At 41.4% G+C, this 26,780-nt stretch overlaps 1 protein-coding gene across 3 annotated transcripts; it reads left to right on the top strand.

Annotated features, from left to right (window-relative positions):
- The first annotated feature begins 2,125 nt into the window (after positions 1-2,125).
- Positions 2,126-26,767, top strand: LOC124774066 (nitric oxide-associated protein 1). Of its 3 annotated transcripts, none has more exons than XR_007015066.1 (3): positions 2,126-4,433; positions 14,783-14,892; positions 26,207-26,767. XR_007015066.1 is itself a non-coding variant. In XM_047249453.1 (2 exons), the coding sequence occupies exon 1, from the start codon at positions 2,210-2,212 to the stop codon at positions 4,406-4,408; it is 2,199 nt and encodes a 732-aa protein (XP_047105409.1). In that variant the 5' UTR covers positions 2,126-2,209; the 3' UTR covers positions 4,409-4,433; positions 10,259-10,542. The 3 variants fall into 3 exon arrangements, 1 of the variants encoding a protein (XP_047105409.1); XR_007015072.1 differs by having other exon boundaries at positions 14,783-14,896; XM_047249453.1 differs by lacking the exons at positions 14,783-14,892; positions 26,207-26,767 and adding an exon at positions 10,259-10,542.
- Positions 26,768-26,780: the final 13 nt, after the last annotated feature.

The following is a 26,780-nucleotide window of genomic DNA, read 5'->3' as shown; positions in this document are numbered from 1 at the left end:
TTCACATAAACTGTAAAGTGTAGACAGCAATTACGACAGACAAATACCGTATATATCCCCCAATAAATACGTAATGTTCGATCCGTGTCCTTGCACGCCACAATGAACTACTGCAACCGCATCGCTCTTTTGGAGTCTGGTTTCTTTTACAAATGCTCTGCTTCATCCATAGATAGTTTCGATTACAGTCTAACATAACAGTCGCGACATTTCGCGCCGATTTTATTGCCTACTGCACCAGCAGTTCGTCAAGTAGGCAGTAAGTAAAAATGTTGAGTTCGGTGCGATCGTGAAAGCGAAAAGTAGTTGTGTATTTCGGTTTCTACAATGGTTTTTACAAACGGGAGTGTCTATAGCACAATGAATTGTCGCGGCACTCACTGCTGTAATAGTTGTCACCATTCGACAGCTGGAGTGACACTAGCGTTCCAAGCAGCGAGAAAAGAGAACGTCGGATGCATAATGTTTGTTTTGTATCCCTTTGTTGCGTGATTTACGAAGTATTTGATTTATTTTTTGCCTACAAGATCTTGTGTAATATCAGAAGACATAGATGGTTCTAAACTAAGAGCAAGTAGAGATAAAAAAATCATGAATCCAGTGACAAGCTACAACACAGTCATGAAGAAACACTTGTGACATTGGATAGAACTGCAGCTTACCATGTTTATATCCAAAGAGTATGAACAGACAGATTCACACGTAAGAAGCACTGACATCCGCCTCTATGTGCAAAAGGTATCGACGACCCATTTGCCGTTTGGTAGGCCTACTGTGTTTTGGTCTTTGTCGCTTGCTGCCACAAGTACAACTTTCATCTTTATATTATTCTAAGTGGAACAAGCAACTGCCAAATAGTGGGACAAATATGCTATGCGTGTAAACTCCACGTCCTCAAAGCCAATAACACTTTCAGACAGCTGCTTTATATTAAATTTGCCATTAGAGACATTTCGTCCACTAGTTCACTAGTTTTCAGTATCGGAGAAATGCTATATACCTTGTGCTTTAAAAGGTGGAATATATTGTCACTTATCCCACATTTTATTTGTATGCCTTCCATATACCTTTGTAATGTACGCACTGATGGAAGCATGAAACATTCTGACAAAATCCGTATACCAGAGTGCTGTAATGTGACAAATTTAGAGCAAACAGCTTATTTTCGTCTTTCCATCTTGCAGCACGTTTCTCTTTCTATAGTATGCCAATTTTGCTTAACAACGAATAAATGGCAACTGTTTTAAAATATCAGGATCTCATAGTCTTCGAAATTTGCTGGTCGTCCTTCGTTTGATCCTTCTCATACAGTTTCTGTTGCCGTCTGTACTTAAAATGATAGACACTTTCCTTGTCCTGTAATAGTTTTTCGCGAAGTCTGGCGATCTGCACATTCTGACACTCCGCACGCATTTGCAAGACACAAATAACTGCACTTAACCTAACCATTCCATCGCCAAAGTAGGTCTATGGTGACGATTCAGATGAATTCGGCACTGATGTATGAAGAGTTGAAGTGGCTGCTTCTGTGTCATAGGACGGTTTTACAGCTTTCAACGGATTGTCGAACCTTTGTGGCAGTTTCTTCTTCATTGTCGGTTGACGTGGCTGATTTAGGATGTCAAACATTCCGCATGGGTTTATTATTGTCCGCATTCATGAACAAAACTTGGCATTACTATAAACGTAAAGAGGGTATTTTTTTCATAAGATCTTCTTCTATTCACTACCCATTTTCTGCTCTTAAAACGAAACATTAATCATTAATACACATATAGTTTGCAAGCCAGTCCTAACGACACAGTATAGTAACATGATGGTATACACCTCTCAGGGTCCTTAGGAAACCTAAAAGGACAGATGTGACGTCTTCTTCTTGTTGTTGTTGCAATTTATTGCGCTGCAGACGCTCCCGTTTGAAAAACCAAAATACACAACTACTATTCGCTTTCACGATCGCGCCAAACTCAACATTTTTACTTACTGGCCAATTGGCAAGCTGCTCGCGCAGTAGTAACAAAATCGACGTGAAGTGTCACTCTTGTTATGTCGTCGCGACTGTTACGACTGTGGTTTCGATAGTCATCTAGGATCACAAAGCATATCTATGGTTTAAAATTTCAAAATGTTTGTAAACAAAACGATAGAAACTTGAGTGAGTGCGTTGGTTTTATGGTTATGTGTTTGTATAGTGTACTATAGTACCAGAATGCGAACTCTGCGACTTGTGCATGTGGGTAGACTGCGCATACCACCCGTGTCACATGAATTCGGTATACTAACATTCGGAACCTGCCTAAGAGATTTGGTGATTCGATGTTCGTCTGCAAGTACCAAAAGACTTTATCATTTTACACATTCGCAACATAACTTAAATTATGAAAAAATCATCAGAAACGATAATAGAGAGAATTTTGTTTTAGGCGAAATTAGGTCTAAAATTATATACAATTCTATTCTGCACCGATTAGAATGGGAAAATAGATTGGCAGGCTTCAAGAAGAAAAGAAAAACGTTGAACCGCGGTGAATCATATCACTGCAGCCCTGTCGCATTAAAGTACGTAGAAGAGATTGCAGATAGCGAGACGGAAGAACAGCCAGAAGCGGTGTTCAAAGATGAAAAAGTGGACTTTCCGTACAGGACTTACAGTGAATTTGGCAGTAGTAGTCTCCATTCTTCTCGGAATAATTCTGGTGAAAATGGTACTGGAAAAATAATGGTGTCTGAGTTTACTACAGAACCTGTTCCAAAAGAACAGACCAGTGAGCATTATATAAAAAGCTGGATGAATGATTATGAGTGTTATGATGGTGATGATATAGAACCACCCTGGGAACTTAACTATGGTACACCTGACACAAATATTCCTGTGAGTAATACCCCATGTGGGGGATGTGGTGCTTTATTACACTGTCGGGACACTGCAATACCTGGCTATCTACCAAGTGAGATATTTCTTCGTCTGAATGAAAGTAGCATTAGTGGGACCCTGTGCCAACGATGTCATTTCATTAGGTATTACAACACTGTTCTTAGTGTCACAGTACCTGCCACTGAGTATCCGAAACTTTTATCCGAAATCAGGAACAAACTTGCACTTGTTCTTTTGATGGTAGATCTCACTGATTTTCCGTGTAGCATTTGGCCACAAGTACTCGATATAATTGGCAGAAAACGACCAGTGGTGGTTGTTGGGAATAAGATTGATTTACTGCCACAGGACTGCGGTGGTTTTCTTGATCATGTCAAGAAATGTATCATTAAAAGTCTTGATCAGACTGGCTTGTCTGCTGCAAACATAAAACATGTAGAGCTGATAAGTGCTCGCACTGGATATGGGATTGAGGAACTTATTACAAGGTTACAAAATATGTGGCACTACAAAGGTGATGTATATCTGGTAGGTTGTACCAATGTTGGAAAGTCTAGCCTGTTTAATGCTCTTTTGCAATCCGATTTCTGCAAAGTGAAGGCAGTGGACCTTATTGAGAGAGCTACTACATCCCCTTGGCCGGGAACAACAATGAATTTGCTCAAGTTTCCTATACTTCGCCCGTCTGGGTGGAGGCTATATATGCGCACTAAACGTCTTTTGGCTGAGAGAGAACGGAAACAAGCAGAAGATAAACTCCGACATTTTCAGTTGAAACGTATGAATGATGTTCAGTACGCCACACTTGTGGGTCACATTGGAAGGACATTTCAAAATGAAGAACAACCTGAAGTGAACGATCCATTTTCTGTTAGTAAATCACTCACTATCCAACAGTCAGGTATAAATCCAGAAGATCCTGAATTTAGTGAAAGCAGATGGTGTTTTGATACGCCAGGAACGGTTCAACCCGACCAGATCCTGAATTTGCTTACTACAGAAGAACTTATTTTGACATTGCCAAAGAAGATGTTGATCCCTCGCTCATTTTGCTTAAAACCCCAAAGAACTTTGTTTATTGCTGGTCTAGGAAGACTAGACTATGTTGATGGAAACAAATCTGTTAGGTTCACAGTATTTGCATCAGATTGTCTGCCTGTCACTATATGCCAAACGGACATTGCAGACACTGTATATTCGTCGCTGCTGGGCTCTTCACTGTTTGTTGTACCATGTGGTGGAGACAAAAGATTATCACAGTGGCCACAACTTGCAACTACTCCAAAGAGCATTTCTGTTGTGGGTATCAGTTCACAAGAAAGCTGCGCTGATATTGTGTTGTCATCTGCTGGATGGATTGCTGTCACTCCTCCTAAGGATCATGTATGCAAATTGCAAGCATGGACTCCAGATGCAAGAGGAATATATGTGCGTCAGCCTGCCTTATTGCGGTATTCTGTTAACCTGCGTGGTGCCAGAATACGCAAAACTCCAGCATACAGAATGGGGCGTGCTGTTTATGTCAAAAATTAATTTTGACATGATGCAAGCTGCTCAGGTACATCTAATACAAATATTAATATATCAAAAATGAATTATATTTAGCTTATCAGTAATTATTAAGAATAAAGTTAAATTATAGCTCACCAGTAGTTTTCTTCTGGTATAACTTGCCGCTTTTGCTCTAGAGAAATGTCTTAATTTAAAACAAGCATTTAAAGATTTAATTGGCAGATTTTACAATGAAACTTTTTGTTTTGAAACAACATTGTTCTTAACAGATACCATTCTGAATTTCTAGTGAAATAGACAGTAGAACTGAAACATAAGTGGCAGTGTGAATAACATTTTAGGACCAACAAAATGATAAATTTTTGACTGAACTAGAATACCTCAGTAACCATTCAGGTCAGATTCATTATATTTTACCAGTGGGATTAACTGAAGTCTTCACTACTGCAGTGCTTCACTAATTCACACCAAAATTGTAAATTTTCAACAGAACCTTGGCCTTGGGCTACACTACAGATCGGTATGTCGCCACAACTAAGATTTCCTATTCCCTTAAATCCTCACCTTCCAACATAAACTAGACTTCTAGCTTTGCTGCAGGTAAGCCTGTCACAGCAACCTACATTCCAAAAAATAATGTGGACACAACACAGGTATTGTCAGTGTTCTGTTCTCTTACTGTTTGTGCATGCATAACTTCATACACCACAGCATTGTTACCTGACAAGAAGGAGGAGTCATCTGATACTGGTAGGTTCAGTTGACCCTTCCAAGATTGCTAATATGATAAATGTATGTGTAGATATTCAAATGCTTGATATTTTAAATTGAACATACTGTATGCTATTATGAAAATTCTTGTTAACATTGTGGTATTTCAGCCACCTCTTGAAATCTTGGTTATGGTGACAGACTGATCTGTCGTGTAGCCCGTGTTCTGTGTTGGGTTGGAAGGTGACAATTTGTTTGTAAGTTCTCAAAGCCAACAAATGTGAATCTCAAATAAAGGTTGTGGTTACAAATTGACCTTTCATGTGCCTCAATGTTTACGTTGCACCACAAGCAACTCACCGTTAATCATAAAACCAAAAATTTGCGAAGTAAATTCAAAAGACCTATATTAGGCAATGAACCTGTCTCCAAGTATTTTGAAGCATATTGCATATGTGTATCATGCATAAACTACGAAAAATGCAAGGAGGTCCACAAGGTACCTTTCACCAAATTTTTGACATCAAAACTTTGCCAGACTGGGACTTGTGTTGACATCAGGCATTGCTCTTTCTGATAGGTATCATGGCAAGACCCCATTACCCAATTTCATTCACAGAATGAATACTGCTGACATCTCTTGACTACTTCCCAAATGGCTTATAAGCTGTTCTGGATGTAAGATAAACTGTAGCATTACGGATTTATCAAAATTCACATATCAAAAAAAAGTTTTGCATCACTTCGTTTCTGAGAGTTCCAGAACCTGTACAGAAAATTGGAATAGAGATCAACATAAACATCATTTCTGCTGTTTTTGTTGCTCATGAAAACTACAAATTGCATGTTGTACCACCATACAGCGAGACCTTCAGAGGTACCTCTAATACCCAGTAGCATGTCCTCTTGCATTGATGTATGCCTGTATTCATCATGGCATACTATCCACAAGTTCATCAAGGCACTGTTGGTCCAGACTGTCACACTTCTCAATAGCGATTCGGCATAGATCCCTCAGAGTGATTGGTGGGTCACATTGTCCATAAACAGCCCTTATCAATCTATCCCAGGCATGTTTGATAGGGTTCATGTCTGGAGAACATGCTTGCCACAAGATGTGCATGATAGGGGCGCGAAATGTCGTCCATGAAGATGGGCGCCTCACCAATATGCTGCCGCTATAGGTGCACTATCAGTCGGAGGATGGGATTCACATATTGTGCAGCCATTACGACACCTTCCATGACCACCAGCCCCACATAATGCCACCCCAAAACAGCAGGCAACCTCCACCTTGCTGCGTTCGCTAGACAGTGTGTCTGACCAGGTTGCCTCCAAACACGTCTCCTACGATTGTCTGATTGAAGGCATATGTGACACTCATTGGTGAAGAGAACATGATGCCAATCGTGAGTGGTTAATTTCACATGGTTTTGGGCCCATCTTTACCATGCTACATGGTGTCATGGTTGCAAAGATGGACCTTGCCATGGATGTCGGGAGTGAAGTTCTGCATCATGCAGCCTATTGTGCACAGTTTGAGTCATAACACGACATCCTGTGGCTGCATGAAAAGCATTATTCAACATGGTGGCGTTGCTGTCAGGGCTCCTCTGAGCCATAATCCTTATGTGACGGTCATCCACTGCAGAAGCAGCCCTTGGGCGGCCTGAGCGAGGCATGTCATCAGCAGTTCCTGTCCCTCTGTATCTCCTCCATGTCAGAACAACATCGCTTTGGTTCACTCTGAGACGTCTGGACAATTCCCTTGTTGTGAGCCCTTCCTGGCACAATGTAACAATGCGAACATGATCAAACCGCGGTACTGACCGTCTAGGCATGGTTGAACTGGAGACAACATGAGCCGTGTACCTCCTTCCTGGTGGAATGACGGGAACTGATAGGCTGTTGGACCCCCTCCGTCTAATAGGCACTGCTCATTCACGATTGTTCACGTCTTTTGGCAGGTTTAGTGACCTCTCTGAGCTTTCAAAGGGACTGTAACTGTGATACAATATCCACAGTCAACATCTGTCTTCAGGAGTTCTGGGAACCGGGATGTTGCAAAACTTTTTTTGATGTGTATAGTATTCAGGATTAACTGAATGTATAGTTACATTTCAGTTTGACACATTACTGAATCCAGCCCACTCAGATTTCTTTTAAATTTGGTGCATTCAGTAATCCAGATAAGAAATGGAAAACTACAAATTTGCAAATGACAGTTGTGAAGTAAGGTACAGGTCTGCAAAATGTGTGAATTGTGAAATCTTCATGTGTCTGTCTCAACATAAATAACTATAATTCTGGTTCTACTCCAGATACAGCAACAAAACTTGTATAATTAAAAAATGAGTGAGTAGAGCTTTACACTGATATGCGATATGGTGAGTTTCTAAGACTCGCCACATTTAGGGTCATTGACCTTGACCATGAATATATCAAAACACCCCACTTTTAAAAAAACACACGCACACACACACACACACACACACACACACACACACACACACACACACACACACAGCTAACTGTTTCCTTTTTTTCCAGTACAGCAGACAGTAGCACTCACTATTATGCTAACAAATTGGTGAAAATTTCCTTCTGTGAAGAGCCAATCAGAGGTACTTTCATTTCAACCTGTTGTCATTAGCTTGTTTCATGGGAGTGGATTGTTTACTCAAACTACAGTATACATGTGCTGGGAAGTAGTACTATATTTAGTTATAGTTTGTAAAAAATGGATTTCAAGCCAAAATTGTATTGTACTTCATTTAAAGAAGAACATAATGATGCAAGGGTACAGAAGAATTTGAGGAATGTTCAGGAGTGGATGGTAAACAAGTCTCCTGATATATTGCCAGGTGGGAAATTTGCAGCAAATATCACAAAACCTGTCAATTCCTGTGGGTGTTGCCTTAGCTGTGCTAGGTATTTTGAGAGATGACATTAAGTGCAGATGAAATAGCATCGGATCTGGCACTGGATTCTTTAAATACTAGCCAGGTGAATATCCCTTGAAGAAAAATCGACCTCAGCATGAGAAATATCACCAAAAGCAAAAACTGAAAAATGTTGCCTTAGTGTTGGAGCTTATATACCAGGTGATCAAAAAGTCAGTATAAATTTGCAAACTTAATAAACCACAGAATAATGTAGATAGAGAGGTAAAAATTGACACACATGCTTAGAATGACATGGGGTCTTATTAGAACCAAATAAATACAAAAGTTCAAAAAATGTCCGACAGATGGCACTGAACAGCAGAATGTCAGTGACTGCGCATGACAACGTGTATAAAAGGAGCCGTAATGAGAGAGAGAATCAGATGCGCCAGCAGTCCCAGCATGTTGACATTACCTGAAAAGGCGCTTTTAGTGAAGCTGTATTATCAGAATGGGGAATGTGCTAGTTCAGTGTTATGATCCTATCCAGGAAGGGGATTCGAATGGGTAAAGGTCTGTTGACAAATGCAGCTGTGGCGAGAATGATTTCGAAGTTCGAAGCCACGGGTTGTTTGGACATAGACCCCATAGTGGCCGACTGAGCACAAGGCGTAATGCTGCTGAGACAGTTCAGGAAGAAATGGAGACTGTAGCGGGTTCATCTATGGATGGGGAAGTCAGTGCTCATGCAGTTGCACGTCGCACCGCCATTCCATACACTACTGTTTGGTTGGCACTTAGGCATAGCCTCTGATGCTATCTGTACAAAATCCATTGGCATCATGAACTGTTACCTGACGATTTAGTGAAGTGGGGGGCATTTGTGGTGTGGGCGTTTCAAAAGATGGCGGAAGATGACGATTGGTTGAGTAACGTGTTGTGGACCGACGAAGATCATTTCATGCTCCGAGGGTCTGTCAATGCCCACAACTGCAGAATCTGGGCTACCGCAAATCCTAGAACTGTCATGGAAACTCCATTGCATGATGAGAAAGTCACGGTATGGGTTGGATTTACCACATCTACCGTTATTGGGCCTTTTTTCTTCGAGGAAATGCGTGATTCTGGTTTTGTAACTGCTACTGGGCCGGGTGAGAGGTACGCCAATATGTTACAGAATCGCATCATCCCCAGCCTGGCTGATAAACACCTGCTGGAACGTACGATGTTTATGCAGGATGGCGCTCCACCCCATATTGCTAGATGCGTGAAAGATCTCTTGCGCGCATCGTTTGGTGATGATCGTGTGTTCAGCCGCCACTTTCGTAATGCTTGGCCTCCCAGATCCCCAGACCTCAGTCCGTGCGGTTATTGGCTTTGGGGTTATCTGAAGTCGCAAGTGTATCGTGATTGACCGACATCTCTAGGGATGCTGAAAGACAACATCCGACGCAAATGCCTCACCATAACTCCGGGCATGCTTTACAGTGCTGTTCACAACATTATTCCTTGACTACAGCTATGGTGGTGGACATATTGAGCATTTCCTGTAAAGAACATCATCTTTGCTTTGTCTTACTTTGTTACGCTAATTATTGCTATTCTGATCAGATGAAGTGCCATATGTCAGACATTTTTTTGAACTTTTGTATTTTTTTGGTTCTAATAAAACCCCATGTCATTCCAAGCATGTGTGTCAATTTGTACCTCTATCTACATTATTCTGTGATTTATTCAGTTTTCAAATTTATACTGACTTTTTGATCACCCGGTACATGACAACTGGAAAAAGAAGAGTGTGAAAAAAAATTGAGAAAGAGGAACCACAGTCCAGCAGAAAGACAGGTTTCACAATACAGTATGTGTGTGTGACAAAATACAAATTTTGACAGTACTTTCGAAGAGCTGGCGTATGATGAGAAACATGAAAGAATTTTCCGCTTCAGATTCCATAGTGTGAAGAGCAAGGAGTTAGCAGCAGAACATGGTATATCAGTGACAAAAAATCCAAAGACAGGTAAGACATGCCCTTAAAAAACCATTGAACTACATGATTTTTACCGTGATTATAATGTGAGCCTTGTGACGCAAGGAAGAAACTCAAATTAGAGCACATAAGCCGAAGCAGCTAGGATTGCACAATCTTAAAGAATTATATGTGTATTTCAAACACACATTTCCAGATGTAATCACTGGATTCTTTAATGGGCATTGGAGAGTCAGTGATTGCTATTTGGAAAGAACTGCTGTTAAGAGACACATGGATTTGTTGCAGGTATGAGTGCCATTGATTGGTGAGTTGCTTACGTCTTACAAAATTATGAAGAAACAGATGAAGTACAGACCATCTCCTTCACTTATGTTTCCTACAATACGAGACACTTGTGTTATCAGGAGATGTGATATTCCTACAAGAATGGCTCCAGTGACACAAACTGGGAGGTCATACTCGTTCCCTGCATCAGACCTGGTTAACATTAACAATGTAATTATTAGAGACTTGTGAAATAAGATGTAACCACTTTTTATTCCCTTTCCAGTGAAGCTATACTGTAAATGATTAATAATACCACTAAAATTATATAAACTATATTTCTGTACATTACTTATGAATTATATTTTTTAATAATTTGTATTCCATATTTATGTGCTACCTTATGCATTTTGATAGTGTACTGATGTTGAAAAAATAAACTTTTGGGCATGATCAATTAGTGTGCCATCTTGATACATACCATGTTTATAGCAGCATATTGGAGACGTTTTTAAAAAGACAAAGGTCAAAGTTTAAGATCAATGATGCTGAATGTAAAAATTCCTAGAAACCAACCGTGTTGCATGTCAATGTAAAGCTCTACTCTGTAGCTTTTCAAAGATACAAGCTGCATTGCTGTGTCTGAATTACATACAGAATTATAGTCATGTACACTCCTGGAAATTGAAATAAGAACACCGTGAATTCATTGTCCCAGGAAGGGGAAACTTTATTGACACATTCCTGGGGTCAGATACATCACATGATCACACTGACAGAACCACAGGCACATAGACACAGGCAACATTGCATGCACAATGTCGGCACTAGCACAGTGTACATCCACCTTTCGCAGCAATGCAGGCTGCTATTCTCCCATGGAGACGATCGTAGAGATGCTGGATGTAGTCCTGTGGAACGGCTTGCCATGCCATTTCCACCTGGCGCCTCAGTTGGACCAGCGTTCGTGCTGGACGTGCAGACCGCGTGAGACGACGCTTCATCCAGTCCCAAACATGCTCAATGGGGGACAGATCCAGAGATCTTGCTGGCCACGGTAGTTGACTTACACCTTCTAGAGCACGTTGGGTGGCACGGGATACATGCGGACGTGCATTGTCCTGTTGGAACAGCAAGTTCCCTTGCCGGTCTAGGAATGGTAGAACGATGGGTTCGATGACGGTTTGGATGTACCGTGCACTATTCAGTGTCCCCTCGACGATCACCAGTGGTGTACGGCCAGTGTAGGAGATCGCTCCCCACACCATGATGCCGGGTGTTGGCCCTGTGTGCCTCGGTCGTATGCAGTCCTGATTGTGGCGCTCACCTGCACGGCGCCAAACACGCATACGACCATCATTGGCACCAAGGCAGAAGCGACTCTCATCGCTGAAGATGACACGTCTCCATTCGTCCCTCCATTCACACCTGTCGCGACACCACTGGAGGCGGGCTGCACGATGTTGGGGCGTGAGCGGAAGACGGCCTAACGGTGTGCGGGACCGTAGCCCAGCTTCATGGAGACGGTTGCGAATGGTCCTCGCCGATACCCCAGCAGCAACAGTGTCCCTAATTTGCTGGGAAGTGGCGGTGCGGTCCCCTACGGCACTGCGTAGGATCCTACGGTCTTGGCGTGCATCCGTGCGTCGCTGCGGTCCGGTCCCAGGTCAACGGGCACGTGCACCTTCCGCCAACCACTGGCGACAACATCGATGTACTGTGGAGACCTCACGCCCCACGTGTTGAGCAATTCGGCGGTACGTCCACCCGGCCTCCCGCATGCCCACTATACGCCCTCGCTCAAAGTCCGTCAACTGCACATACGGTTCACGTCCACGCTGTCGCGGCATGCTACCAGTGTTAAAGACTGCGATGGAGCTCCGTATGCCACGGCAAACTGGCTGACACTGACGGCGGCGGTGCACAAATGCTGCACAGCTAGTGCCATTCGACGGCCAACACCGCGGTTCCTGGTGTGCCCGCTGTGCTGTGCGTGTGATCATTGCTTGTACAGCCCTCTCGCAGTGTCCGGAGCAAGTATGGTGGGTCTGACACACCGATGTCAATGTGTTCTTTTTTCCATTTCCAGGAGTGTATGTTGAGGCAAACATGTAAATTTCACCCAATCTCCAAACTTTGCAGACATGTAACATTCTTCACAATGCTCGTATACCTTTGGAAATTGGTAGATTTTCATCTCTTATCTGGATCATTGGATGCACCAAATTTGAAAGAAATCTGATATGATCAGTTTGAAAATGTTACTTTTCTGCATTGAGTTGACAAACTGCCCAAATGATATTTGTTGTAAGTTTAAATGGTTCTTGCATTACAATATCCCAATTGTTAGTTTGCTGGTTTTAAGTCTTGCACATTCCAAAGTAACTTAATTTTAATTAGGTGGTGGTTCAATGGGTCATTAAATGCCAAACAGATCCTACTGTTCTCTTGAACAGCTGTGCGTAGCTCTCTTGTATACCTTGGTGTCTAGATTCAAGAGATTCATCTTCCAAGCTTCTGAATTTAGATTTTGTGACAACTTGTGACAGCTTTTTGCCAACCATTCTTACTTTGGAGTTTATGCCCCCATCAGTTTTTGAAATGCTCGGCACAATGGCAAAATTGATATTTGAATACCGTACAAAAAAATTCCTCTGTCCATAACGAATTTCAAATCAGTGCTTGTTGCCCAGTGGGGATCTGTATAATGTAACATAATAAATGATCACGCAAAGCCTTTAATGGTGTTAGCTGCATTTGGGCATTGAAATCAATCAATGGTAACAGGTGAAAATTTGTGCCTGGCCAGTACTCCAACTCAGATTTCCCACTTAAAGTGGGTGGTCGCATGAACCTTATCTGAAAAGTAGGGTAGCTCATGGTGCATGAGTAGCCAGACTGTATTTGTTCAATATTTGAGGATGAGAGAACTTACTGATTTGCAACAAATTTTACATGTAATTTTACATAAAACTTTTTCTTACTGGCACCCCCCCCCCCCCCCCAACTCAAATTAATGAAAGGAATGAAGTTTATTGCTTACTACATTTTTGATGTTCATGCAGTATGGTATTCATGTATACCATTGAATGTACCAGCAAAATTATATCATTGTATGACATACATCAGGAGATACGACATCATAAATGCTAGGATGTGTCAAAAACTGCTGCATCACGCATACTGTTGTTCGCAACAAATTTTGCAGAAAGTATCCATATATTCCACTGGATGTAGCTATGAAAATATATCATCGTATGACATATTGTCCAGGAGATATGATGTCAGATATTGAGACGCATGAAAACTGCCGCATTATGCGTAATGTTTTAATTTATTACTTCTTTGCTACTAACTCTGTTCGTAATACCTTTCACAGACAGTATCCATTTATACCTGTGCAAAATTGGATCATTTTAAGATACATAGTTGTGGAGATACGGACCATGAACATTGAGCTGCATGATAACAAAGCTGGATTGTGATTTTGATACAAATAAGGTGAAAGATGTGTAAAAATATGCATGAAATATGTTACATATATGGGAAAGTTCTCACGCAGGCAAAGCCTAGGGTAGAAACCTCCTCATAAATCCCTTGATTGATTTCAGCCAAATTACGTACACATATTACTTACTATCTGAAAGAAATATTGTGGAGGTAAGAACCAGCAACTGCACGTATGGGTGAGGGTGATTATTAGAGAGAGAAGAGGGAAGGAGGAGCTGGGCAGATAAGGGGGGGGGGGGAGAAGGAGGGGATGGACACAGATAGGTTGGAGGAGTAGTTGTCCTGGAAGACAGGTAGGAGGAATGGTCAGAGAAAGGGAAGAGGGGGAGATGGAGAGAGAGACAGGAGGGACAGTTGGGAATGGCAAAGAAAGGAAAGAGGAGGAGATGGGCAGAGAGAGGAGGAGATGGACCGTGAGAGGAGGGAGGAGCAGGTGGGCAGAGCGGAGCAGGAGCATATGGACAGGGAGTGGGAGAGGGTGAAAGAAGTGGATGGAGAGAGAGGGGGATGGAGGAGATGGACACAGAGAGAGGGAGAAGCATACGCTGGACTAATAGAAGATTGAAATAATACACACTCAGACAATGCCGGGTGTCCAGCTAGTGTATGTATGTAATTAATAATAACTTTTACTGGAGCAGCAGTTCACAATCTTACAATAGATCTATATGGTACTGGAAATTTCTGGTAAAATGTAATTGAGTTAGGAGTAAAAGTAACAATTCACTGAATGGTAGAGGCATTGACAGGCACATAAGCAAGATTCAGAACTTTGCCACCTCTGGCATGAATCCTTTATCGATCTCTCTCTCATCTAGTTGGAAACAGAATAATGATATTCATTTGCTCTGAAACAATTAACAATTTTGATAATGATTTGAAGAGACAACTTTAAAACAATTTGTATCAGTGGTGTCAAATCTGAAATGGCCATTGATGTATGTCATGTTCTCATGACTAATGTTACATTACTATATTTGTGACATTGTAGGTCAGTGATATTGTTTATTTCTAATATGTAGTGTTCTTTTTCAGTTGTCTTGTTCGAACCAACTAAAGAAATGATTCAGATTGATCAAAACATGTTTGCCTTACATCGTATGGCTGAAGGCAGCACAGCATACAGAGTGAAGCAGTTTCTGCATGTAGGTAAAAACAATTAAGTTAGTCAGATGTTTCTTCCTTTCTCTCTTCATGTGTTATATCTGTGAAAGAACAGTGCAGAGATAATAACTTCTCACTTCTTGTGGGGACTGTTGGGAGTGGAGGAGGCGGCAGACGTCTGATGACTTCAGGCAGGTACTGAATTGTTTATAGCTGTTGCCAGTCTCATTAGCAGATAGCATTGTAGTAGCCATTTGGATGCAATGGTTATCCCACTGTCCATTTCCGTGGTTAGTATATTATTTTACAGGTTAGCTCTTACAAAAAAGTAAAAACAGCAACAGGTCATCTTCAGATGACTTTTTGTGTTTAAAACTACATTTGCCTTATGCTGTACACGAGATGTTGGCCACTTTTCATGGTGACAGAAGGCGATGTGTCATTTTATACTTTATGCCATAAACTGATGCAGGATTTTTCAACGGGACCAACACCGTAATGAAAAACAGCCGAAGTCGCATGTACAGCATAAGGTGAACATAAATAGCCATCTGACAATCAACCCATTGATTTGAAATGAGTAATATCATTATTTGTTCTTAAGCAGCAGCTTTATTAACAGTGGCTGATTGCTGTTTTTTACATTTTGTAAGAATTAACCTGTATTTTTACAAAGCCACAATCCCACCAAACTCAATTATTGACAAAATATGAGGGTTGAAACTTTAATAGTGGCAACTATTTATTTACAGCTTCTACAAAATAGATACATGTTTCAAAGTTTTACTGACCTTCAAAGTAATCACCAGCATTGTGTATAACCCATTGCCAGTGTTGTGGAAGTCGTAGGATACTCTTAGCAGTGCCAGTTGTGTTGACAGTTCGAGCAGCGTGTTCTGTTGTATGACGAATTTGTAGCAATTCTGAAGCGAATGCCGTGAAGTGTTTCCTTCAGTTCAGAAACTGAGTTGAACTCACGAGGGCTCAAATCAGAGGAGTGCAGTAGGTGGTCTAGCACGTAGCAGCCCCATCAGTCAAACAAATCAGTAACAGCTTGCACTATACATGCTCGAGCATTGTCCTGCAAAATGATAGTCAGGTCCTGCAGAAAGTGTCATCGCTTCCTTCTCTAAGCTGGTCGTAGGTTGTGTTCCAAAAATGAACAGCATAGAGACAGAAGTGATGACACTTTCTGCAGGACCTGACCTCAAGCACATACAGTGCAAGCTGTTACTGATTTGTTTGACTGATGGGGCTGCTAATTGCTATACCACCCATTGCACTTCCCTGACTTAAAGCCCTCGTAAGTTCAACTCGATTTCTAAACTGAAGGAAACACTTAACGGCATTCGCTTCAGAACTGCTACAAATTTGTCGGGCAGTAGACCGCGCCGCTCGAACTGTCAACACAACTGTCACTGCTAAGAGTATCCTACGACTTCCACATTGCTGGCAATGGATTATACACAATGCTGGTGACTAGTTTGAAGGTCAATAAAACTCTGAAACACTTATCTATTTTGTACAAGCTGTAAATAAATAGTTGCCACTATTAAAGTTCCAATCCTCATATCTTTTATTTAATTTAGAAATGGGCGCCAAATCACACTTGGTCCTTCACAGAGGTTGGCATTGCATGTAAAATTAGGTTGAACATTTCGAAATTCTGTGATAGAGAAAAAGAACAGCTTGAACTGCTTCACACAATAACCCACACATGGCAAAAATGAGCAAATTCTGCTACAACTATGAAGTTTTACAGGACTCATCCTGGTGAAGTGTACCTCCTTATTTTATGATATTTTAAACCAGCATCCCGACCATGTACCAGTATTTACGGATGGCTCTAAACAGGGGGACTCTGTTGGTTGTGCTGTTGTTTTCCCTGATCGACTCGTCAAGTTACGGCTTCCTGCGGCGTTTACCATCTTTGATGCCGAATTGTTTGCGATCTTGCGGGCATTGGAGCAGATGAGATGTGTTCCCAGTCGTAAGTTCCTCATCTGTTCTGACTCCTTGAGTGCCCTTCAGACCATGCAACACTTGTACCCAGCGGATACGGTCGTCTAGAACATCCATGATGCCCTACTCCACCTGCAGCGGCAGGGGAAGGTGGTTTCCTTCTGCTGGGTGCCGGGGCACGTGGGTATTAGGGGAAACGAACTGGCGGATGTGGCTGCCAAAGATGCATGTTCCCTCCCTCAGGTTGTTGAATGTGCCGTCCCCCTCCATGCTGTTACCTCCCTCCTGCGTTTTCGCGTTATGTGTCAGTGGGAAGAGGAGTGGCTGGCAGTCGGTGAAAATAAGCTGCGTCTGGTCAAGGCCACCACGTGGCCATATGGCGTACGTCCTACCCGTCATGCAGGCGGGATGAGGTTCTCCTCACTCGCCTCCGCATCGGGCACAGACCCTTCACACATGGTTTTTTACTCCGGCGGGAGGATCCCCCAATCTGCAGTGCTTGTGGCGTCCAGATTACTGTCCGCCACATTTTACTTGACTGTCTTTTATTCTCTGACCAGAGGGCGGTGGTTTCTTTGCCACCGGATTTGCCCTCTATTTTGAAAGATGACGCAACGTCTGTGGTTAAGGTTTTACGGTTTTGTGTCCTGTCCAATTTGTTGCCACGGATTTTAGGGAGAGGGTTTTAATGTGCTGCTGGATGACTGGTTCACCCAGATTTTAGGTAAGAGGTCCGCCAGTCACGAATACCTCCTTGTTTCCCTTCGGTTTCTGTCCTCCCTTCCTTGTGTTTCCTTTCCTTTTTTAGTGCACTCCTTCTCCTCTTGCTTTGCCTCGGTATGTGAGGATTTGGAACTGCGTTAGGTCTGTGTCTTTTAGCTGTTCCCCTTGTTCGCTGTTCGTCTTAGTCCCTTCACTGCATGTGTTCCTGTTTTTATGCGTTTGCGCGCTGATGACCCCGCTGTTTAGCGCCCGTAAACCTCAAACACACACACACACACACACCTGGTGAAGTGCTCAAAACTTGTGGTAAGAAGTGGTCAGCTGCAGTTTTAATTTTTCTGTTCGATAATCATCTTTTAGGTTTAAATATTCTAAAAGTACATGTTATTACTTCCAAAGCACTTTGTACAACACACAACAGTGCTTGTTTATAGACTATTTATTTAATCTTACCATACTTTTAAATACAGTGGCTATTCTTAAACTCATCCGATTGGCTATAAAAAAATGTTGTCATTATTTATCCAAGCATTTGTTGTTCCGTGACACCGGCTTCTTTATCCCTTCACCAAAGAATGGTCTCACTTGATGCTTCAGCCAGTTACTGACAGCATCCTTGTGCTCATCATCAGTTGTAAGTGCAGAGTAGCCAGCCAGGTCTTCCTGTAGGGGAAGTGACAAAAGTTGCTTGTGCCAATTCCAGAGTATAGGGAAAATGTTGAAAAACCTCCCAGCAAAAACGTCATAAGTTTTTACTTTGTGTAACTCACAGTATGGGGTTGTGTACTGTTGTGAAGATCAGTGATGCCTTTGCTAATCATCATGTGTTATTGGTTTGGGATTGACTTTCGGAGTTTCACAAATCTCTCACTACATCCGCCATGTCACGGCATTCTCTTGTCTTACTCTCATGAAATGTATTGCCAAATTTCTTTTGTGATCCCAAAACAGTGTAACCATCATTTTGTGGTTTGACATTACTAGAATTCTTTGAACTTATTGGAAGAATAAGTGTGCATTCACTGTTTGGACTGTTACTTAGTTTCAGAGTTCACATACTGCACTCATCACAGTTCTGTTCAGAAGTTCCTCATCCTCTTCATGGTAGCACTGAAGGAATGTCAAGCCCATTCTTTCAGTTTTGTGAACATTTCGGTACCCATCATGCACAAAACCTATGGTAACCTAACATCTCTGTGACAACATATCAGGTACCATAATTTTCTTTTCTTATTTCTGACTACATAAAGTAGCAGTGATGACAAATGTCAAATATGTCACACTGGCTATTAATGATTTTGGTCCTGTTTATTGGAAAATAGTGGTACGTGATATGTTTTGTGAGACTATTATAATGTAATCGTATCAATATTATGGCTTCAGAGGAACCCTCAAGTCTTAATTGCTCTTTGATACAATGACTTTTATATTATGAGGTTTGCCGAGTGTAATGTGTTCTCATTAAAACTTTCATGAACTCTGAATTCTATATTTAATCGTCAATACATTTTAATTTTTATCTTCAAAAGAGAATGTGTAATCATGTTATAAGTGGTGATAATTCTTTTAATGTGCTGCTAGCTGCCTGTGCATTATCTCTGACACACAGATGCTGCAGAAAAATACATTTGTTATTTAACCACAAGAACATACAAACAGCCCTCCATTTCTTTTTTTATCGATAAAATTTCTTTTGCACCTGACTGTGTATTTCAGTGTTGTTGTTCGATGTATATATTTCTTGAATATTGGCAAAATTGGAACCAGTTACCGACATGGAAACCATAGTGGTAGCGATCATCACAACCTTTTTTATCTACTGAATCAGAAAACTTTATTATTGATCACAGTAACACTTATTTAATCAAAACATATATAGTGATCGGCATGGAGCTTAGTCAAGAAAGAATCTGATAATCCCACTACTTCTCTAATACTTCAGGTTGCATAGGGCTACTCATAGAAACAGTCAGAGCTAGTCCTACATGGCACTGGCACTTTTCAACGTACCAAACAAAAACAGATGTCTTCCTTCTTCAGGCGTTGTCTTCTACCTTGCATTAAAAATCTCCCAATGTGACACTATACAATATTCTACCAGTTATACATGCAACACTATGCCTGGCTTGAGAATCAAAATATATTCCTTTTCCTGTCTACCAGTGTATTAACATAAACGTATAGAATATATGTCGCCATAAAGCGGTTCGACATAATGATTTGGGACAGGATGGGAGGAGGTGAAAGGGAAATAGACAGAGATTGTGATCAGAAGAAAATGGTATCTCACAAATGTTAAAGAGGGTTGTTCTTCATATCTGCAGGGCATATTCAGAAAGTTCGGAAATTGTACATGGATTTCTTGCACACGCAATTTGTCAGCATGTTGCACAATTTCATCAGTCTGAATGTCTTCCTCAATCACTTTCGACATGTTCATCAGTGCGACTAGCCTTGAATTTTCTGCACAAATCACTCATAATCCCATCCCAATACATAGCACACAATTGTCAATTTGCCTTGGTGGCATTGGCTCCTCTGGCTTGCGGGAAGCAAATAACAATACTTATGTATCAACTGCCATGAGAGGTAATAAAACCATCCATTTCAGTTACCTGCTAGTTACACACTATTGAATGTGACAGACCTGACTGATACAACATGACCTTAAAAGTTTCTTTCTTAAACCACGCAGGCATCATGAAGCACAAGCATTTGATTATTTTTAATAGCCAGTTGGAGGTTATTTTTTGAATATCCCTCATAAATTCAGTGAAAAATGCAGCTCATCATTCTGAGAAATATTTTTCTTCAAAACCATTCTAACAAGGGAATCTCCCCATCGCACCCCCCTCAGATTTAGTTGTAGGTTGGCACAGTGCATGGGCCTTGGGGCACTGAACGCGGATCAATCGGGAGGACAGGAAGAAGTTGTGTGGAACTGTGAAAAGAATAAGCGGGGTATACGGGCTGAGTGGTCCGTGCGCAGGATGGGCAACATCAGGGATGGTTTGAGCTCGGAGCGCTGTGATCCCGTGGTTGGCGTGGGCGGCTGCGGCATGAGGGGTCCGTGGTTCGGGTCTACCCTCGAGTGAAAAGTTTAATTTTTTATTCTCAGACAACTATTATCTGTCCGTCCGATGCGAGGTAACTGCGCCATAGTGTGGGAGTAGACGTGATTACTATTCTTGCAGGTTGTACACCTCTTGTTCAACTGTTATATTTGTTTGGTTTTCGGCAAGTGAAATACTTTGTGAAAAGATTCTATGATTTTGCGAAGCAGCACAGGTACACAGAGTAGTTTTGTTTACGTGATCGTGTGCCAATTATCAAAGTTCAGGCACACACACACAATCAACTTCGCTCTCCAAAATTCCAAGACATGTTCAGATTTGCTTGGACATATGCAGGATTTGACGGTCTACACACGGAAAAATTTGAAAACGTTAAAAACATATGTTTTGACAGAGCACAGGGAAAACTGTGCGACTGTGAAACTGTTGCATTCATTTGTTGCAGTTTATGTCACAAACTCTTATATTTTCATCACTTTTTTGGGAGTGATTATCACATCCACAAGAAAACCTAAATCGGGCAAGTTAGAGGAATCTTTTTACCCATTCATCAAGTGTACAAGTTAGGTGGGTTGACAACATATTCCTGTCATGTGACGCACATGCCGTCACCAGTGTCGTATAGAATATATCAGACATGTTTTCCTGTGGAGGAATCGGTTGACCTATGACTTTGCGATCAAATGTTTTCGGTTCCCATTGGAGAGGCACGTCCTTTCGTCTACTAATCGCATGGTTTTGCGGTGCGGTCACAAAACACAGACACTAAACTTATTACAGGGAACAGAGACGTCAATGAACGAACGGACAGATCATAACTTTGCGAAAATAAAGAAAGTAGACTTTTCACTCGAGGGAAGACTTGAACCCGGGACCTCTTGTTCCGCGGCTGCTCACGCTAACCACGGGACCACGGCGCTCCTGAGCTCCGATTATCCTTGATGTTGCCTATCTTGCGCGTGGACTGCTCAGTTTGTATATTTTGCTTGTTTTTTTCATAGTTCCATACGGGTTCTTCCTGTTTTCTCGATTGATCTGTGTTCAGTTTTTCAAGGCCTGTCCACTGTGCAAACTTGTAGCTGAGTCTGAGGGGGGTGCGATGGGGAGGTTCCCTTGTAAGCAAAGGAATGATGACCTCCATAAAGATTATAGGATTTTAACAGATGGGTTGTTAAAGTGCTTAAGAATCTGACTTACTAAAGTACATTTAACTTAAGTAAACTTATGCTAGGTTTGAGGGAGTGGGATGGGAGGGGACTGAAAATGGAGAGATCCTGAGTCAAGGTACATGCGTTATGAAAGAAATATTTTGGGACCTATTTCGCAATGTATCTGGATAAGTGCAGGATGAAAGTAACCTAATGTGTGGCAGAGGTTGGCAAACCAAATGTACCACAGCATGGGAAGATTTTAGGTCCAAGATTGGTTTCCTAAGATGTGCAGCTGCATTTCTAGACAACATCTTTCCAGTGTGATTATTCGAGGCAGATTTGTTCCAACTACACCATTCCTCTCTTGTAATTACTCCATGGGGATTGCATACTTAGGTTTTCAGCACTCCTTTTACTAAATGTCGGGTTACACTGAGAATACTGTACTAGTTACAGTTTTAATGGTGTTTCAGTGTCTTTCATGTGTAAAATGTGGAAAGGAGAGGATGTTTTACTTATTGTCCATTTTGTAGTATAAAGCATATGACCAGTAGGAAGCTGTATTACTTTAATTGATTTTGATGATGTATGATACATGCTTATACCTGTCATTTTTAATCCACTCCTAGTCCAAGGTCTCTTCCAAGTATTAAGAACTTTGGAGTTTTACAGGCAAATATGTCCAGCATATTTCTTGATTATTTTGTCCTTGAGAATGAGTGTAAGGAGGAGGAATCAAAGAAGCATTCAATAACTTTGAAAGTAAAATTTTGTTAACTGATTTGACAAAAACCCTAAGAGGTTATGGTCTTACATAAAATCTTTAAGTGGTTCAAAATCGTCTACTCGGTCACTCAGTCCCCATAGTGGCACTGAACTGGAAAATGGTAGAGAGAAGGCTGAAATACTGAATTTTCTGTTCAGAAACCGTTTCACAGCAGATGATCATAACACGATCCTTCATTTCAATTATCATATGAACTTTCTGAAATGGCAGACACTGAAATAACTGATCAAGGAATGGAAAAACAACTAAATCCACTTTGTAGTGCAAAGGCACCTGGACAAGATGAGTTACCTGTAAGATGCCACTTTCTCCCCTTCTAGCAGAAGTTTATCATAGGTTGTTGGAGCAACAAAAGATACTAGCCACGGGGAAAAAAGTGCAGGTCAGTCCTATTTTCAAGTAGAGTTGTAGGGCAGATGCACATAATTACTGGCCTGTATCATTGATGTTTATCAGTTTAGAACAATGGAACATATTTTATGTCCATGTAAAGTATTATGACTTTTGGAGGATGGAAATCTCCTCTGTGAAATTCAAAATGGATTCCGCAGACAGAGATCTTACAGAACTCAGCTTGCTCTATTCCACCATGAGATTCAAGGCACAGTGGACACTGGCACTCACGGTCGGTTTGATGGCATGTTGCTCAACTTACAGAAAGGCATTTGACACTGTCCTGCACTGCCATTTAGTGGAAATAATATGAGCTTACCAAACATCAAACCAGATTTTTGAGTTGATTCAAGACTTCCTTACAGATAGAACTCAACATGTCGCTCTTAACAGAACAAAATCGACAGATGTAAAGATACTTTCAGAGGTACCCCAAGCAAGCATGAAAGGACAGTTTCTGTTTACAGTGTGTATAAATGTGATCTAGTAGAATGTGTCATTCAGGCTGTTCACAGATGATGTGGTTGTTTGTAAAGTGGTAACAATGCCAGAAGTTAGCAACAATCTGCAGAAAGACCTACGGTGGTTTGATGAATGGTGCAGGCTCTGGCAGTTGACCCTGAATGTAAATAAATATAACATATTGCACATACATAGGAAAAGAAATCCAGTACTTAGACCTGCACTATTGATGACAAATAGCTGGGCACAGTAACCACTGTAAAATATCTAGGAATATCTGTCGAGCTGATATGAAGTGGAAGGGCACGTAAAACAAACTGTAGGAAAAGCAGATGCAAGACAGATTCGTAGGAAGAATCTTAAGAAAATGTAATTTATCCACCAAAGAAGTGGTTTACAAGGCACTTGGTCAACCGATTCTTGAGTATTGGTCATCAATCTGGGACTCTTACCAAGTGGGACTGATAGAAGATAGAGGGAAGATCCAATGAGGAGTGGCATATTTCATTCACGAGTGCAACAGGGAAGGGGTGGGGAGGAGGTCGGTCAGTGATACCAGAAGTACTTTCCATGACACACTGTCAGGTGGCTTTTGGAGTATTGATGTAGAGTAGATCCATGGTGGCTTAAGAACACCACATCCGTTTTCAGCAATGTCACTGAGGGAGAAAACTGCAACCAGTCACACTTAAATAAATCATCCATTCAAAAAGTGTGGATGATTGCAGTTTTGGCCGGCCGAAGTGGCCGTGCGGTTAAAGGCACTGCAGTCTGGAACCGCAAGACCGCTACGGTCGCAGGTTCGAATCCTGCCTCGGGCATGGATGTTTGTGATGTCCTTAGGTTAGTTAGGTTTAACTAGTTCTAAGTTCTAGGGGACTAATGACCTCAGCAGTTGAGTCCCATAGTGCTCAGAGCCATTTGAACCCATTGCAGTTTTCTTCCTCATTGGTGTCCTATTATGGGCTCTTCTTCATACAAATGCATTTATACAAATCCATCATAGAACCAATAACAAGCTATGAGAGTGAGTGCTGGTAACTCACAGAAAGAAGTAAAAAGAGACTTAGAAATCGACCACTTCAGAAGAGCATGTAGAATTTCCTGACATGGCCACATAAGAAATGAGAAAATAAGAGAAAGGATGCAGACTCATTATATGAGGGTGGTTTGAAAAGTTCTCAGAATGGAATTGGAAAAAAAAGTACTTACATCACTGAAACTTTTTTATTTCTCAATGTAGTCTCCTTGTAGGTTAATGCACTTGGTCCAACGATTTTCCAGTTCCTAGATCCCATTTCGAAAATGAGTTTTCTCCAGACCTGCAAAATAGTTGTCAACTCCGGCTATCACTTCTTCATTTGAAGTGAATCTTCACCTACCAAGAAAAATTTTCAGTTTCGGTAAGAGATCGAAGTCTGACAGAGTCATATCAGGTGAATAAGGCAGGTGTGGCAACAATTCATATCTTAGTTCGTGTAATTTTGCCAAGGCGACGGCACATGTGTGCGGGCGCACACTGTCTTAATGGAAGATGACTTTCTTCCTTGCTAAACCTGGCCTTTTTTGTGTATCTTTTGTTGCAATTTGTCCAGGAGGTTAGCATAGTATTCTCCAGTAATTATTTGCCCAGTGGGGATTTAATCTACAAACACAATCCCCTTCGCATCCCACAACACTGATGCCATGTTCCCACCAAAGAAATTGTCTTTGCTTTATTTGGTGGTGGAGAATCAGCATGTTTCCACTGCTTTGACTGTTGTTTTGTCTCTGGCGCAAAAAATCTTGTTCGTTTCTCCCGAAACGGGCTAGACATTGTTCTGATATGTCCATTGTCATGTGTTTTTGATCCAGCATCAAGAGTTGGCACACCCACCTTGCAGATAATTTTTTCATTTCTAATTCTTCAGGTAAAATTTTATGTATCCTTTAAGATGACATCTGGCAAGCAGAGCCGCCATGACCATTTTGTGCACTTCTGCAATGATTTCTGGAGAAGTGACACATCTTAGCCAACCACTGCATGGATCAGCATCTAAGCTCTCCCAACCAAATTTAAATTCATTTGTCCACATGGCAACAGTTGAATATGAAGGAGCAGAGTCCCTCAGTGTATTCTGAAAATTGGCTTGAATGTCCTTTGCTTTGTAACCTTTCTTTATGAAGTACTTAATCACTGCTCAAATCTCGATTTTTTCCATCTTTGCTAATCACTACGCAGGAACAACAACCAAGCCATGACATTGCCACAGCTCTCTTCCAAGAGCACTGACATGGCACGTGTTTACAGGCAACAGTCCAATGATTATCACATGAACAACTCGTTGCGCTAGCGAACAACTCTTTGCGCTAGCGCTGACCTCTCGTGGTGATTCCGAGAACTTTTCAAACCACACTCGTAATATTGTGGATAGAAAAGAAGAAAGACAGCAAGCATGGTAGAGCATGTAAGGAAGAATGAATGGAGACAGATGACCCCAAGAGAATACTTTCATGGCAACCACCGGGAAGGAGAAGAAGAGGAAGACCACAGAAAGTGTGGTTAAGGAGTATCCAAAAAACAATGGAGAGAAGAGGAGTAAAAGAGTATGAGGAAGCATGGCAAGGTTGAGGCATTTGGCAGTGGATGCAGGTGTGGCAACAGCTGTGGGACACCCCCCCCCCCTTCTCCGCTCCCGCATCCTTCTTCACACTGGCTATATTGTATCCAAACCAGTATGCATTGTGATGTCCTGAACATCTGTACATTATTGCTTAATTTTGTAACTACCTAATTAATGTTACAAATGCCTTTTCTTTTCAGGTGCTTTGTGCAGCACAAAGGAACTGTGACATCAAAAGTGCTTCATATTGTATGAAGTAGTGTGTGTTTGTGTATATTACATACAGTAAACTCTTGAACATATTTTTTATAATAAAAGCATACATTTCACATGAAAAGAAATGTTGAAAATGTATTATTTTCAGAAGTTACAGTTAAAAACAAGCTGGGAAATGCAATCCTACAAAAAGAGACATACTCTTAACGTAGTACATGAATTTACTAGGACACACTGTTCAAAATTAATATATCACTTTGCATCTGTCTAGTACACAAAGCTAAGAATATGTCTATATCCTACCACTGTCTCAGATTTTGAGAAAAATGTGTGTGACTGCAAACGGAATGTCAGTACAATGTAAAGACTTTACACAGCAGACAATTTGGAAGCCTTGTGCATTATATAGGCAGATAAACAAGAAGTTCAACTTTTGAATTTGCACTCCAATTGTACAAAAGACTGATAAATGCAGATCCTTAGACAGATTGTGTAAAATAAAGACCCAGTGTCACAGCATTAAAATGAGAACGAAAATTCAGAACCTGAACTACGTTG

Source organism: Schistocerca piceifrons, chromosome 2 (genome assembly GCF_021461385.2).
Source record: "Schistocerca piceifrons isolate TAMUIC-IGC-003096 chromosome 2, iqSchPice1.1, whole genome shotgun sequence".
Lineage (NCBI taxonomy): Eukaryota > Metazoa > Arthropoda > Insecta > Orthoptera > Acrididae > Schistocerca > Schistocerca piceifrons.
This window is presented reverse-complemented; position numbering and strand designations above follow the sequence as displayed.